Raw genomic sequence first — 17,294 nt, forward strand, 5'->3', positions numbered from 1 at the left:
AAAAAAAAATAGTTATACTGGTGTTTGGTTCAAATGATGAGTGAGGATCAGCTGACGCAGTGTTGCCAACCCGTGATGTACCCGCACCATTGGGCTGCCTTTAAACTGCTTGCTGCGTGCAATACAATGGTGCCGCTGCTTGCCTAAAATTGGGCTTCTTTTGAAAAAGGAAACCTTGGCACCACTAAATCACCTGTTTTTGCAGCGGTCTTGATGAATGAATATTGATTTTTTTCAGGATTGGTAATAAAGGAGGGCACATGACTGCTCATTTTTCCTCTGGTTATTGGCTTACAATCATCGGGTAATTTTAAATTTCGAATGAAATAAGATCTATAGTAGTTTCCTTTCCCACTCTCTTACTGGGGGGCTTAGCGGCTGCTCAGACAGACAGCACCACACAGGATATGTTTCCATTCTTATTTTTGTCATTTAGTGACTATTTAATGCAAAAGTATTTGATAAAGAAAAAAGTATTATTTTCAACAACCTGCTGTTCTCATCCGGTATACTGGTACAAAAAAACAATGTTATTCTCTTCAATAATTTTATATAAAAACTGTTCACTATCACGTGAGAAGAAAATTCAGGACTTATTCTTTGTATTACGTCTTTTTTCTAATAAACCATATCATTAATCCACAGAATTAAACTTAAATACCTTTTAGTGACGATGATATTTGTATTAAATATTATAGAAGTGTGAGACGGCAGACATAACACTAGCCACACCTTATGAGGGCTGTCCACCACTGGCTGTCCACCACTGGCCACACTGACTGAGAGTGTTGTGCCTTACTGTACCTCACAATGGTGGGTTCTTCCTGTACTAATACATTAATAACCATATTACAGCGGTGAGGTGTACTACTGTATCTTTCAGCCGGTGCAACACGACCTGGCCTTACAGCTCTCATGGTAGTCATTGTTCATTTAGGTCAATTAAATAGTTATAAATATAATTCAACTAATCTACTGCAGTGGTGATTTATCTATCCATTTGAACCTTGTTATAAGAGGGCGTAGGTAGTCAAGTTATGTGTTTTACGTTAGTTGTTAACTGTTGCCACCACATTAATGCAGTACTGTATACCTGTACTTGTAACTAGTGTTTTGATTTGAAGTTAACTAACAAGGAGGTCCAGACTCCCGTTTTAGGGGTCCGACTAATTACCCAATTGTAGCCGCAATGAAGTCAAATAATGGTCCTACATGAATAAATCGGACTGCCAATCACTTCTCGATTATTATTTGGTGTCATAAAGTCACAAAAAATTGGTAAACTTAATTTAATCTGAGTTAATAGATCGAGTGCATGTACCTAACCTAACCTAACCTAACACAACTCAGATTAAATTAAGTTTACCAATTTTTTGTGACTATGACACCAAATAATAATTGAGAAGTGATTCACAGCCCGATTTACTCTTGTAGGACCATCATTTGTCTTCATTGTGGCTACATTTGGGTAATTACTCGCTCCCTCGGTACATGCACGCGATCTATTAACTCGGTTTAAATTAAGTTTTCCATTTTTTTGTGACTTCGTGACACCAAATAGTCGAGAAGTGGTTGGCAGTCCGATTTATTCATGTAGGACCATTATTTGACTTCATTGCGGCTACAATTGGGTAATTAGTCGGACCGCGTTTTAGGATTCCTGGTATAAATTTATGGTCAATTTGCACTTCCACCTGTAAGAGAGTCAAAAATATATTTTCTAGTGTAATTGTGTGTATTTAGACCGAATAAGACCTTCATTTCCGTCGGAAATTGACCGTTTTTTTCGATTTTTTTCGTGGGACGTTTTTCGAAAAAAAAAATTATGGCTAAGCGAATAAAAAAGACACAAAAACACATTAGAAAAACAAAAACCTAACCTAACCGAACTGACTCACCTTATGATGGAATCACCTATTTCTTACAGTACAGAAGTACTGTACTGTACAATATTGTATTGCAGTAATGTCATATTATGCCAAGTAGAATTTGTTTCTTACGGACAGATTCTCGCATGGTAAACTCTTACACTCGGAGTTTCAATTTTAAGCATCCTCTTCCATTGATGAGGTTGCTGTGTTTACAACCAGACTTTTAAAACTTGAGTCATGAAGGACACCTCACTAATTCCAATATTATAAGTTACCTTTACCACCACCTCGCTGTCAAGCACTGTTGTGTGGTGTCCTTCATGATTCAAGTTTTTTAAAAGTCTGGTTGTAAACACAGCAACCTCATCAATGGAAGAGGGCAATTAAAAACGTCAGGTTGTTAGTGTATGTTATAGTATAGCATTGTATATATAATTGTTCACATGTAGGATACGTATGGCTATTATTTCATGATTTTTAACTTCCTGAAAATGGTAATAAAGAGTTAAGTCAATAAATAATATAAATTAAATATTGGTTGTGCTCCTCATGTTTTATAGCCTCCTACATTTGGTCGGGGAATTTTTATTTAATTTTTTCATTCTCTTTCTTGACAGCATGGACGGCTGAAAATAAAGACAACAGCTGAACAAGCAGCAGAAAAACAAAAAGAAAGAGAAGGAAAGAGGAAACTATATCTTGGGGGTGTTACAAAGGCCTTTGAAAAGGTAGTGTGACCTTCAGGAATCCCTTCATGTTCTTCTGGTTACACAATATAATTTATTTTTATTTGTTTATTTATTTACTACCAGTGTTTTGTTACAGTTAACCATTTCTTTGTCAACAGCTTTATGTGCAGTAAATTTTGACTTTGTATGCTGCATGATATCCATTATTGTTTAGTAATATGTTAGGAACCATATTGCTGTACAGTGCAGTGTACAGTACTGTTCTCTAACTCCAGCTTCTATTTACAAGAGTCCTGGCAGCCTATATAAATACAAAAAAATTATGTGCAGAATTGTTTGGCTGTTGGTACAGTTTTACGAGCTCGGTCCCTGGTCATTCCCAGTTCACCCAGCTGTAAATGGGTACCTAATATTATAAAGCTGGGAAAGGTGGTCGAGTGCACTGCTGGCAACACTGCTTCCTTGCATAAAAAGGCTCGGTATTTAATCGTTCCTTTTTTAGAAAGCAACAAATTTCTTTTTGTGAGTCATACCTTCTAGCAGTATTGTATACCCTTGATGACTCAAAGTTTTGTGTTCCTAGAGTAAATACAATACACTAGCTTTTTTTATGCTTTGATTATCTCTTCATAATAGAAAAAACTCAAGTAATATGATAATATAATATGCCATCTACCTAACTTAATGCTACAATACCTAAACTAGCCTCTGTAAACTATAGCCGATATATAATAAAAATAACATTATTCCATGTAGGATTTAAACATGAACTGTAACTGCGTGAGTCTTAACCTAAATAACTTTCAATTACGAAAAAAAAAATATTGGTGGTAAAAAATAATAAAGGATATAATTGATTCTAAAAACGTTTGATCATAGTAAATGGTTAGTTAAGATTTACTTGGGTTAACGTATCTAAATAACCTGTGTATATTAACTACAATAATTTGTTTTTTCTCAAGGTTTGAGTATGAAATAATGGACAAATGTGGAGTTATTATCGAAACATTCATCTAGCTTGACCAGAGCAACTCCCATTTTGGCCAATCTTAATTCACATTAAAGAGACGATAAACTCCCTCACAGCTATAATAAAACCAAAAAATATCAACTTTCAACTTTACATACATTATACTGTAGTATCAAAGCTATAATCGAAATTAGCTTTGATAAGGTCAGAATCATCTACCAGCAGGTCTGATGACATTGGACATTGGAGTCTGACCTCTGTAAATCTTGAGAGTATCATAAGAGCTTTAGAAAATTTTCACTGTACAGTACAAGTAATATCTCCATTAGCCAGAATCCCTCAAACCTAGAACTATCCAATAGCCGGAACTGAATTTTTTTTGGAAAATCGTTCCCAGATCCATAATTTTCCGGAAAATTCCGGCTATGGGAATGATTTTCTGAGGGGCACATCTTCCAGAAAATTCCAGGGATGGGGGAGTCTTTTTCGGAAATTGCGAGAAAAAATTTTGGTACCCGGAAAATTCCGGAGATCGGGGATATTTTTCTGGGTTCGAGAGATGATGTATTGGACAATTTCTGGAATTTCCAAGATCATTTTTCTGTTACTTGGAAAAATCCGGAGATGAGGGATTTTTTCTGGCTTTAAGAGAGTCGTCTCGTTACCCGGAGATCTCTCATTCCTGGAAGTGTTCTGCCCCAATTAGTCTGGGTAATAGAGATATGACTGTAATAAATATCTTTTATTAGTAGCATTTATAATTTCTTAGATATATTATATACTGTATATATAGCACAAGATTTTAAGATATCTATATGCTACTAAATAAAACCAATTTTTGCAATAGATTCTGGGCAGCTTCGCCCCTCGAAATTTTGCGCCCAGATTCCAATATTTTTATGAATGCATCAAATTTTATAAATGTAAAATAACTTTTAACATAATAATTGTGTATTGGGGAGATTTTGAGGTCACACAATTCACTTTTAACATACGGCTGTGACTAAGTATTTAGAGTGAGGTTGGTTATTCATCTTTTTGGCATCATTTATAATTTAGATTTTATATTCATTTCTTAGAAATTTTAACTTTGAAAGAATTTATTTATAGCATCTTGGCTGCCCCTTTAATTTTCATTTGTTTACAAGATCACAACAACTAATCATACTATATGGTTAAGAGAGAACTATGAATTTCAGAGATCTTCAGGGACCCATGATGAAGAAGGACTAAAGATAACTGCTCAGCTATTAGCAGCCAACCCTGATGCTGCCACCCTTTGGAATTTTCGAAGAGAGATTCTCTTGGCCTTGAAGGGGTTCGTACTTGAATATAAATTTTCCATTCCAACTTCATATATCCCTATACGGTTACTTTTCCTTCATGTCACTACTGTAATTGTATTTAAAGAGCTTTTATTAATCCACACAATAACTACTACTTCTTTTGAATACAAGGATTCCTTCTTAGCACTTGAGAAACTTTTGCACTTATAGGTGTACAGTAAACCCTGATAACCCGTGTATTTTTATTTCGCGGTCCTCTATTATTCGCGGATGACACCCAGGATGTACTCAAGAAGGTCTACGGGTAGTTTTAAAGTTCCCGGCATTTTTGTAGCCGGGACAGGGAGCCATTCGTTCTAGAGACAATAATTCCTTTGCCTGTATTGTGTGTGTGTGTATATAATATATATATATAATTATATATATATATATATATATATATATATATATATATATATATATATATATATATATATATATATATATATATATATATATATATATATATATATATATATATATATATATATATATATATATATATATATATATATATATATATATATATATATATATATATATATATATAATTATATATAGACACTGTTTGAGAAGTGAGCAGTAGCAAACATTCAAACATTAATCTACATATACAGTAATCAAATTCTATCAGCTTTCACCATTGGGTAAACCCATGTTTTTATTCTTGCTCACACCATTCTTGGAAACTGACTGTTTAACTAAATTGTTGTTGTTCCTTTATCATTCACACTTTCCTTCAGATGAATTTTGTTACCATAATTTCTTTTTGCAGGTTTTACTCACTCTTGGTTGTAATTCTACTTTCAGAGATGATGAATCCTGGGAGAAGCTTCTTACTGGGGAGTTAGCAATGGTAGAAAGTTGTTTAATGAAAAACCACAAGAGTTATGGAGCCTGGCATCACCGCTTTTGGGTAATGATGAATTTCCCCAAGCCACCGTGGAAAGCTGAACTCTCGCTGTGTGACAAGTATCTTAAATTAGATGAGAGGAATTGTGAGCTTTACTTCTTTTTAGTCTTCCATGTCAATAATGTCCATATACTCTATAGTTAAATTGTAGTTATTTGTCAGTAAAGATTTAGTTCATGTAAAATATGCTAAGCCATCTTATTCTCTGCTGTATGATACGTTACATATTGAGTTGGTTTACACAGGCACGTCTCTTACTATACCTCTGTCATTGGATATTGCCTTAACACTATTTATATTTTTAAAGACCTATCTGTAATATTGTAATGATACAAGAAATATTCTGGCTTATTGTATAGCAGGGTTGTGAGGTAATGATCCTAAATATATAGTGAGAGCAGTAACATTAAAAATTACAGTGAATTTAATTGTTGAAGAGATTGCTTACTGGTGCTATATTTTATGGTAAGACCCAAAAATTAGCCATTAATAGGAAGATCAAGACCCTAAATCAGTGGTTCTCAACCTTTTTTGCCCCATGCACCCCTTTCACCATATGTCAGAATGTCATTCCCCCCTCCTTTCCAAGATTGTCTGCCTCAAAAAGTGCATTCCAAATAATATGCATATAATACTGAAAATCCTTTATTTTTTCCATATTAGTATCAGTTTCTGGTTGAGAACCCCTGCCCTAAATGATTAACCAGGATGATGGAAATGGTAAACTTATCCCCGAGTATTGGTGCCGCTGGGTGAAAACTAGAGAACTACATATTTTAAGCCTGTTAATGCTATCATACTTGGTAAGGATGATTAAGGTCAATATATATAATACAGTACAACCTATTTTATCTGAAGTCCATACATCCATACTTATTCCTTTAGGCAAAATTTTCCAATAAAAAGTCACGGTAAAATTTTAAAAGTGCAATCTCGAAATTCGAAAATACAAGATAAGATTTTTACTTAATCCTAAACAGAACTAATGAGGTATTTCCCTTCTCAAATAGATGGCCAGTAATACCTTGCCACATCTAAATGTCTACTGTTAGATTAGTTGTAATTGGTATGGTTAGTTTAACAAACTCATTTAAAATATACAGTGAACCCTCACTTTACGCGGTCAATTGAACCCACGGCGGCCCGCGTAAAGTGAACAACATAACATATGGGATCAATTGAAATAGAGACCGGGCCGACCCCCAAACTCTCCTTTTTCAGACACAATACCTACGTTGTAGTCAAAATAACTTCTTAATTTTATGATGGTATGCACACACAATTAATAATTAAGAGACATATCAATAATATTAGGTTTTTTAACACTTACATTAGTAGAAAAGATGGCTGGGCACACGGGTATGGGGGGTTGGTTCCGAGGCAGAGGGCAGATTATTGGCCCTCACCTGTATCACTTGTATCACTAGCCACCACAGTGGCTTGCAGGGCCTCTTTGTCAAACCCCTCAAAGTCCATATAAGTCCATATCCTCACTATCACTGACTTGGGCCGGCTGTGGTAGGTGGCGGGTGAAGAACTCGGTAATGTTTTGATGACTGGGTGACCTTGTGTGCACCCTGCTCGCGCCGCTCTCTGCGTAAAAGGGTACACACACCGCGGAAAGTGAGCATTCCGTGTTCGGCAGGGTACCGCGTAAACGTGGAAACGCGTAAAGTGGGACCGCGTAAAGCGAGGGTTGACTGTACAGTAAGTGAAGGACTACAAGTTGTTAATAGCTGAATATGGTATTTCAGTTCACTGCTGGGATTATCGGCGGTTTGTAGTATTAGGAAGTAATCAACAACCAGAAGATGAACTTAAGTTCTCTCAGCATTTGATAGAGCACAACCTAAGCAACTATTCTGCTTGGCATTACCGGTCCAAGTTGCTGCCTCTGGTTCATCCCCCACCATCAAATACTCCACACCCAATATCAGAAGGTGCACTTATCAAGGTACTGTACAGTACAAGAATGTTTTCATAGGTCAAAAGAATTTTCACATCAAAATTTCCAGCCAATAACTTATTTTCTAATTGTTCCAAAGGTGAATTTACTACCATAATAATCCTGAATAAACTCTCTACAAGATTGTTAAATAAAAGAGCCTTAAACAAAATATTTTGACAAAGAATAATGATGGGAACTCAATTTTTTTTATGAAAAAATATAAAATAATGTTTACACCAGAGTTGAATATTTTTATTGGTTCACTACTGTTAAGTTAGCACAACAGTGAATCTGTTTTCAACTTAGATGTGGGTGTTTGTCCAGTGCACGTCATGCAGGCGTGGTTTTATTTACTTGTTTACATTTTTCAGTTTATGTACATGTACAGTATGTGTATTTTCACATTCCAGGAGCTACAAACTGTGGTTGAGGCAGTGTTCACTGATCCTTCTGACCAGAGTCCATGGTTTTTCTTGAGGTGGCTTGTCAACAGGCAAGAAAAAGTTCCAAGGTGAGTTTCTGTATAGAGGATGTAAACAAGTCTTTTACATCTGTTAAGTATCTTATGAACAAAATGTATCTGGTGTTAACAATTTTTGGGGGCCTTTTAAGTTAGAAAATATTAAGAAATTGTTTCATTTTTGTATTGATCTTTCAGGATGCTGCAAGTTGGATATGTGAGATATAAGGGAGATTCTGGCTTAGTTATTTGTGTATTCTCACAACCTGTGCCTCAGAGAGCAGTGCCTTTTATTCGTTTGAATGGTGCAGACTCTGATGAAACCCTTATATGGTACGCACCAAATGATGAAGATTACTCCAATGTTTGGGTAAGTGTGATGCTTAGGAGTTTAGGACCAAATTAACACTTAAAACCATCATTCATATTTGTTGTCATTTCTTTGCACAACAAATGGTTTTTAAGGATGAATGATGCTGTTGGGTGATTCTGTATATAGAATGATAAGGGATAAGCTAACTAGATACTGTATTGGCTTTTTTGTAGAAGATGAACACCATTACAGAATGCATTTATCACAGTTGTGAAAGTCAATATATGACAGGAAATGAAGGGAGGAGACCATTAATATACAGTAAGTAATATCCCCATTAGCCAGATGGATTGGTGCAGCGCATCTCTGGGTATTGAGATGAATTCTATTATCTCCGGATTTTTTTTGGGCATTGGTGAATGTTTGTGTGTCTAAACTATGCATCTGGCACGGAGTACCATTGCTGTAGAGGCTTAACTACAGTCGGACACACACACCGGTATTTATGTAAACACTACTGTACAATCAAAGACAAAAGTCGTGTCGTGGTTTTGTCCGAAGATTAAATATATATCTCGTGAAACATTATGAGAGCCTTCTACCACAAGGCAGAGCGCACCAAAAGTTTAGCCCTTCGGCATATGATTTCACCAAATTTCACGACACGACTTTTGCCTTTCATTGTACACACACACTATACTGTACAATTGAGGTGTTGCCTGGAGAACTAGCACAGCAGCACCCAGGCCATAATCATGTTTATGCCTGCAAACGGTTCTTCAAACACTCTAGTTTCATGAGTTGATGGATAAAGTGCAAAAACGCCACTGACCATAGACAAAAACCAAACTCTGGTCCGCATCTCATCTCCTTGAAGGTTAGGTGAGGTTCACAGTATTGTTTCAAAAAATTATTTGCATAATTTACAAACATTGAGCTTCATTTGAAAACAAATTGCAACATTCTAGCTAGAATACTTTCCATGTTATCAATTTCTGAATGTTGCAAACTTTGATTGCATTTCCTGACAAAAAATGTAAATGGTGCTTGTGCTAGTTTCTCCATGCAATGCCTCAATTTACTTTCTACACACAAGCCTACAGTAGGCATACACTGCCCACTCTATGGACAGTACTGTACGTATGGTACAGGCAGTCCCTGACTTATGACAGAGATACATTCCTGGACCCTGATTGGAAGTCGATGTGTTAGTAACTCAGAACAATGTTAATTCCACAGTTTAGGTTAGGTTAAAGCACAACCCTGTCCATTCAAAACAACAGTACTGTTAAATCCCATATATAACAAATAATGTAAATCTGTAAATAAAGTGATGTTAAACAATACAGAATAATGAAAATAATGTAAAAAAAATTATTTGAATTAAAATTTTTTGCGATCAATGTATTCGGATCCCGCTCATAAGTGCGTGGGTTTGTAGGTCAGACGGTCGTAACTCTGGGACTGCCTGTACTTTCACTTATTGAATGTACAGTCCCCCCAAAAGTTCGTTAACCATGGGGTCGATGTGATTCAAGGCTTTCCAGGCAATGTTATTTGATCTGATTCTGAACGGTTGGTAGTTCTACACCCGTGACCTTTGAGCATGAATGAGTATATAAGTTTTGAACATTAATATAGCTTAATGGATGTCTTTTTATAATGAAGTATCTACACTAGTATGCCTTACAAGAACAACTCCCTCCCCCAGTCTTACCCACATCTCTAGTTGTTGCTGATATGGCAGGCAGGCATACCAACTTATGACGATGCATTGGGAATCAAATTGAAGCATTTCATCTAGTGTTTCAAATTGTAGCAACGGAAAATCTAATGATACTTTTTGGGGGGCTGTACATTACAGTATATGTAACTGTAATCACTTTTTATGTCTTAACGCTGCTTTAACTGTATTCTTGGCTGATTGTATCCTGGTACAGTAATGTACAGTACTGCATAACATGATGCTAGAGTTTGAGGAGATAGACTGTGAGATACATGAGCTAATCATTGGCATCCCATGCAGTCAGTCACATGGCAATAGTAGCTAGTTGTAGTGCACGAGCACAGTGAGCCTACCCACCCACAAGCTTGGCATGTGTTGGCGCATGATGCAGTCTCTTGGAAATTTGTGAGAATGCCCTGAACAGAGATTTTTCTCTGAATGCTCAACAAAAAAATTCCTTGGTCATGAAAAGTTCTGGGTTTTGAAGATTCTGGTTAACAGGTAGATTACTGATACTGTACTATATACAGTATATGAATATATATATATATTCATGAAGCTATTTTAACTTAAAAGACTGTTGATGCTACCGGGTACTCATGAAAATTTATGAACAAATCACTGGTAAGAAGGTAATCAAGACTAACTTTTAAATATTTTATGTTCACACAACATGGGGGCAACATAGTTTGATCGTGCATATTTTAGCCCAAATGTAGTGTTTATACTTAGTTGACTGTTAGGGTCATGTGTGTCAAGTGGAGTCATTTCTTGTTATATATTTCAGGTGGTGTTATAAATTGGCCCACCAGAAATACCTCATCATATATTTGTTCATAAAATATTTCTTTCCAGGTTGCAGAATTAAATCTCTCATCAGTTGAGGCACATACTATCTCGCTTATTATTGATCCCTCAATGACTGAGATGTTAAATGTTGGTGAAGGTTCAACTCAAGCTATAGAATGGGTTACAACATTAGAGGTTGGTGGAGAAGAATTGTCAGACACGGCACGGTCAACTTTGGAAGAAGTGAAAGATAATTGTGTCACTTTAGATGAATTGGATCCTGGTAATAAATGTGAGTAATTTAAATACTGTTTGTCAGTTTATTATTAACTTCAGTGGTATGTAAAATTTTATTCTGTTATCTTCCTCCCCAAAATAAAAATCTTAATACTGTAAATTATATCCTAATGACCCTTTTTGATGCATTGATAGGCAAATTACATTCACAGAACTACATTTATAAATACAGGTAAATATATACCAGTACTGTATATATTTATAACTACTGTATTTAGACGTATTTGTTTAAATTTTTTTTTAAATATTTAGTCTAATACCTGCAATAAAATTTGGTGAAGTAATTGTAGAGATCAGGGAGCTGACTTTGTAGGCTTCCAGGTTGTTAGGGAAATTGTGAATATTGTTTGTCAGAAAATGTGTAGTGCTAAGTGTTTAGATCAGTGGTTTCCAATCTGGGTTCCATAGAATAATAGAAATAATAATAATAAAACAAATAAAAGCTCAGAAAATAGTACGTGGCATACAGTACAGTACACAAATTCCCCCAGTAACGTTGTTGTTAGGTTTCTGGAAACCACGACCAAGTGAAAATAATTTCTCATAAACACAATCATAAGTCCGTGCTTAAAGTCGTCCCGCTTAACGTTCTTTCGTTACTATGTCGCTAAACTTTAGAGACCAAGAATTTGTTTAACTGGGATGGTGATCCGATACTACGTCGTTTTGCGTCGTCACAGACTACATTTTACATCACCCGCTCTCGTCTGGCCGTGCTACGCTCTCTCGGCTTGGCGCAGAGTTTCAATGACTCGCCACCCTCCTCTCCCGCCCTCCTCCGCTCCCACCATACTCCTTCCCTCCCGCCATCCACCTCCTCTGTTTCACTACCCACCACACACTCACTCTACCTCCTCTGCCCATCAGTGAGTACCAATTCAAACTTAGTCCTGTAGTTGTATATGTATGCATTATTTTCTATAGTAATGGCAATGATTTTCTGTATATGTAATGTATTTCATGGGGCAATGGGAACATAACTCCCATATTTTATGTATTTCTTAGGGGGAAATTGATCCGCTTAACGTTGTTTCGTATAATTTCGCGTTTTTAGGAATGTAACCCTGACGTTGAGCGAGGACTTACTGGAAATAGGGGTTATTTTCCTTGGGTACATAATCATCAAAATTTTCTCACGACTTGCCACAAATGTTTGTCTTTCAGCACCATCACCTTCTTCTTGTTTTAAAGCTTCAAATAAACTTAGAGCTTTCGCCTGTATGGAGAGCAAACGAACATGATGAGCTTCATTAATGTTGATTCTCAATCTACATGTTCAGCATTCTTTCCATATTTTCCATAATGCCACTTTTGTTACAAGTTAACTGTGCAGCAGATAATGGAGTAACACTTTTAGCACATGATTTGGTATTTTCTACATTTCCACATTGTTCTTACCTACTTTTACTTTTATCCTCTTCACCACTGATCGGCTCGTTAGCCGCTTGGGCAGTTGGTCACGTCTCCGATATGCACTGTTGGCAGATACTGTACTGGGCATGCACTGGCTCCTGAATATATCTGAACCTGCTCCAGTGTTGGTCATATCTGGTTTTGAATGAGCTCACACTCGGTGCCGTCACAACACACACTGGCAGATTGTTCCAAGAATTCACATTTCTCACTACAAAACAATTTGCCCTCACAGTTTTCTGGACTTGTGGTTTCTTCAACCTAGAGCTGTGACCCCTTGTGGGGTGGACATCCACCAGCTCCAGGTATGTACATTCGACCGAGTAGTTCCCCCCTGAGATGTTAATACACTTCGATTAGGTCGCCCATTTGTAGTATAAGCTCGGTAGTTGGAGGCGCTCCAATCTCTTTGGGTAACTGAGGTTCCATAGAGCTGTAGGCTGCAACCCGACAGCTCTTGCTATGTCCACAGCTCACTGTTCTTCAAATCTCTTTACCACATATAATTTAACTTCTATTGTAACACTTTTCCTCTTCTTTCTGTGACCACAACCAGTAGTGTTGCCTAATGCACGTTCAGCACTCATTGTTCTATGGCTCAAATAAATTTTTAATTTGATTTTAAGTGAATGTTGGAAGAGCATTAACAACTAATGAACAATAACAAACAAATATGGCGCCTACGCTGGTCGATAGCCAGCTGTTAGCACAATCCGGCACTGAGCACCTTCGTACCGAATTTTTTAAATTGTTGTACATTTATCATTTTTATAAAAAAATATAATTTCAACATCGTTATAATGAAACTTCGTTGACTGAAGCGACATTAATGGGGGAATTGGTGTACCTGGCCAAGTAAATGTTGGCAACCACTGGTTTGGGTGAATGTGTCTGAATTTTGTAGCTTGGAAAAGAACTTTTTTTGTAAATAAATAAAAAATGCAGGGAGAGATCAGAAAAGTCATTATCAAATCTGGTTAGAGGTAATTTGTTCTTATTGTAATTTGAATTACTGCACTGTATGTTTAGGAGTGTAATTTTACTTGTACGGTGGACTGTATTTTTCTTATTATTATTTGCAGGGGTGTTACTTACCTTAGTGGATGTAATGTGGGCCCTTGACTGTCACACTCACCAAAAGAAGATTCACAGTTACCTCTCTCAACTCCAGGAGCTGGACGTCCTACGCAACAAATATTATGCAGATATGAGTAAGTGGAATTTTATTGCAATATTTTGGCCACCTCAGTAAGCCATGGTAAGCTTGTTACAAACATTTACAAAAACTATGCCTCCCAATCTCCCATACCCTTAAATCTTTGCTTAATTGGCCACTAGAGTTCTTAAGAATTAATCTTCACTTCACTGTATGAAGTAAAGTGATCACAACCCAAATGGGACAGGATAGGTTGTTTCTCATTTGTTGTGTGAGTCAGTAGGGTTTTATTAATGTCATGCTACTAAACTATATCAAGCTAACTATATCAAGCTAGGCATCAATTTGATACTGTACTGTCTTTCTAGTGGGATATGAATTTTCCAGGTCAGTGCATTACCCACTATGTCCAGGTATCCAACATACTACAGTAAAGCCTCTCTTGGGTAATAATAGAAATTGGAAAGGTTAATAACCATGTGTACAGCACATGCAAACAGAAGCTGAAGTGGAATTGTTCTACCATGAAAGTTGTTAAATAGCAACTGCTAGGATTAGTACCCATATTCAGAAGAGAAAGGCAAAGGGATTCACTGCATTTCTCAAATTGCAGAGGCCCAGTGTCTAACCCTAAAGCAACAGTCCATCACAGAACAGTAAACTCCCTCTAACCTGGACTCACTTAATCTGGGGTCCAGCACCAGACGTGTGTATTCCCAACCCGGGAGAAAAACAACCCAAATGCAGTACAGTATGAGGGAAAATTCATGTAAATGGGGGCTGTCACTGTGGTAACTCAACAGCTGCCTCTGAAGAGACAAAAGAACTGTCTTATGAAATATGAATAGTGTGCAGTACATGCAGTCAGTGAGATTAGCAGTAAAAAAAATAAAACTCCACCGTCAGTGTCATACATTCTCCTCCTGCCTCAACCGCCTATCACCTCAAAACTCGGCCTCCTTATGATAAGTTAATACTGTACATGTAATTAATAAGTACAGTACTTAATTATTAACATATACTTTGTGCTTCTATTTTTCAACAGACATAATGTAGTAATAATGTATACCATAAGAAACCCTCTTCTATTTTGTACAGTTCTCCTATCACTCTATTATTATATCAGGCTGCAGCACTGAGTGAAAATGTTTATGGCTAGTGAAAAGTGTACTGTATAAACTTTTATCCACAGCATCTATTCTGACTGTGTTAGAAAGATGAATTTCGTAAGATAATGATCCCGATTAAATTTTCTACGAGTGATTAAAAAAAATCCACAAACAAAAATATTTCTTCACGATACAATGATGGAAACTGAATTGTTTTTCCAGAGTTTATAAAATCAATTCTATTTAGTTAGAAACACCATTTTATCCCAAAATAATCCTGAATAGTTTATCTGTATCTATCTTATATATAAACTCTATATGATACAGGCTATCAAATGGAGGTATTATTAGGGCACAGTGACAGCTAATACAGCACCAAGGGGGTCCTGGGGGTCTGACTCCCCGTCTCTTTCAGAAAATTACAATACTTTTTCTTAAATGCAGTATTGTACTCAGGCATTTTTGTATAGTAAAAAGTAACTACTATTGACCTCAAAATATCTCCTAATATCAAGTGCACATGGCTTCAAAATGCCCATGATATATTGGTCAGATTTCATAAAATTTTCTATGGGGCTTTCAGTGCCCCCCAATCCCCAACTGCGTGGGCGCACTGTGCTTGCCATGTTCCTCCACCCATAACTTCTTGGACATTTCTGGATCTGCCCCTGAGCTCACATGGCTGCCAAACATAAGAGAGCACCTGACAACACCAGCTACTTGATGACTCACTGAGTACAGCTTTGCTGAGAGCCAGCACCAAGCTTCAAAGAGTGTATGAGAGACCAAGGACATTTTTTTCTTCTTTACAGATGGTAAAAAACCCTTAGCAGCTAAAAGTAACTTGATATGGTGGAAAAAAACTCCTGGGGGGGAGGGGGGTGTTAAGTCCAGGGTAAAAATTACAGTAGGTTTGGTGTCTTTGGTAATTTGAATTGGCAATCCCTTCCACATTGAAGTTTTCCACCTTGCAATATAGACAATACAGAACACCCCCCCCCCCCCAATTAGTCCACATTGGAGGAAGTTTACTGTATTATCATTTGATCACTTCAGCAGTAATAATTAGAAGGTGGTAAATAAAGTATTGAAGAAATAGAAGTTGAAGAATGAGAATAATAATACAGTAATTGTAAGAGGCAGATGACCCCAAACCTTTTAGGAAATGGTTACTTTTGGGATGAATTTTATACTTGACCAAATTTCCCCCCATTAGTGACCTTCATGCAGATGTGAAGGTAAATATTTTTCAAGCTTTTGAATCATTAGAGAACATTTGACAAGTAAATAATCATAAATTATTAAATGGATGAGGAGTACAGTACTAAAATCATGCATTCTTTTACTCTACAGTTTGCTGGGTCATGAGTTTCTATTTAGAATGATGTATTATATTTTAATGTGATTATAATTTCCATTTCAGAAAGTAAATTGGCTATGGAGACGTCCCTCAAACAATATAGGATTGTTGCAGAGGTTGGAAGTAAATTTGAACTTTCTGGCCACAGTCTGACCAGAATCACACTAAGCCATCTCCTTGCCAGTACCGCCTCTATTGATTTAAGTCGCAATGATCTTACCTCTATTTCACCCTTGAGCAATCTTGTAGCATGTAGAAAGCTAATTTTGGATGATAACCAGATACAAAACCTTGCTCCCTTAGCTGGCTTGAAGGCTCTGGAATCCCTATCTTTGACACACAACAAAATACAAAGTTTAGAACAACTTAAGGTATTAGAAGGATTATCAGCACTGACAGAACTAAATGTAAGTGCAAATCCAGTATGTGACCTTGACAACACTGGTGAAGACATTAGGAAAATATTGCCTCATATAAAAACATTAATTCTTAGGTGAAAAGTCCATAATGTAGTTTAATAGTTAAAGTTTATAGTATGCACATATCATATAAATATTTTATTTCAGATTCTCCCATTCCAGTCTGTTAAATGCTTTTTAGATGTAGAAAGATTAAAATTGCATCTGCACAAGAACTTGATAACTTGATTTAGTTGTTATATCTTTATATTTGCTCAGCATAATAAGTGAATTTTGCAAAGTTTGTAAGTTATTGGAATAAAGTTTTCCTAATCATAAAATGCTTTAATATACAGTACAATAGACTTAGATGTATATGCCTCAACATGTCTAAAAACTTGAAAGCTTATAAGAAATGCAGGCATCAGTCAAACAACTGAGGAATTTAACCAACTCAAAAGATGTGTATAAGAAGCATACACTTCCAGCTCTTCCACTCCTACTGAACCTATGCACTTTCCTATAATCTCCAACCATAGGGTTGCTGGCGTGTGATC

The 17,294-nt window shown here is 36.5% G+C and overlaps 1 protein-coding gene across 3 annotated transcripts; it reads left to right on the plus strand.

Moving 5' to 3' along the window:
- Positions 1-691: 691 nt before the first annotated feature.
- On the plus strand, positions 692-17,073 carry LOC121862433 (geranylgeranyl transferase type-2 subunit alpha-like). Of its 3 annotated transcripts, none has more exons than XM_042360730.1 (10): positions 692-813; positions 2,489-2,599; positions 4,730-4,848; positions 5,666-5,853; positions 7,523-7,722; positions 8,127-8,227; positions 8,375-8,546; positions 11,071-11,296; positions 13,797-13,925; positions 16,403-17,073. In XM_042360730.1, the coding sequence occupies exons 1-10, from the start codon at positions 811-813 to the stop codon at positions 16,834-16,836; spliced, it is 1,683 nt and encodes a 560-aa protein (XP_042216664.1). In that variant the 5' UTR covers positions 692-810; the 3' UTR covers positions 16,837-17,073. The 3 variants fall into 3 exon arrangements, with proteins under 3 accessions (XP_042216664.1, XP_042216666.1, XP_042216665.1); XM_042360732.1 differs by lacking the exon at positions 16,403-17,073 and adding an exon at positions 15,563-16,376; XM_042360731.1 differs by lacking the exon at positions 692-813 and adding an exon at positions 897-918.
- The last annotated feature ends 221 nt before the right edge of the window (positions 17,074-17,294 follow it).

The sequence above is a fragment of the Homarus americanus genome, unplaced genomic scaffold (genome assembly GCF_018991925.1).
Source record: "Homarus americanus isolate GMGI-L3 unplaced genomic scaffold, GMGI_Hamer_2.0 scaffold31037, whole genome shotgun sequence".
In the NCBI taxonomy this organism is placed as follows: domain Eukaryota; kingdom Metazoa; phylum Arthropoda; class Malacostraca; order Decapoda; family Nephropidae; genus Homarus; species Homarus americanus.

Excerpts from the sequence above, each read along its gene's own strand:
- LOC121862433 (XM_042360730.1), top strand. Across the intron at positions 2,600-4,729 it reads TTACAAAGGCCTTTGAAAAG|AGATCTTCAGGGACCCATGA; the intron begins GTAGTGTGACCT and ends TATGAATTTCAG. Across the intron at positions 4,849-5,665 it reads ATTCTCTTGGCCTTGAAGGG|AGATGATGAATCCTGGGAGA; the intron begins GTTCGTACTTGA and ends TTCTACTTTCAG.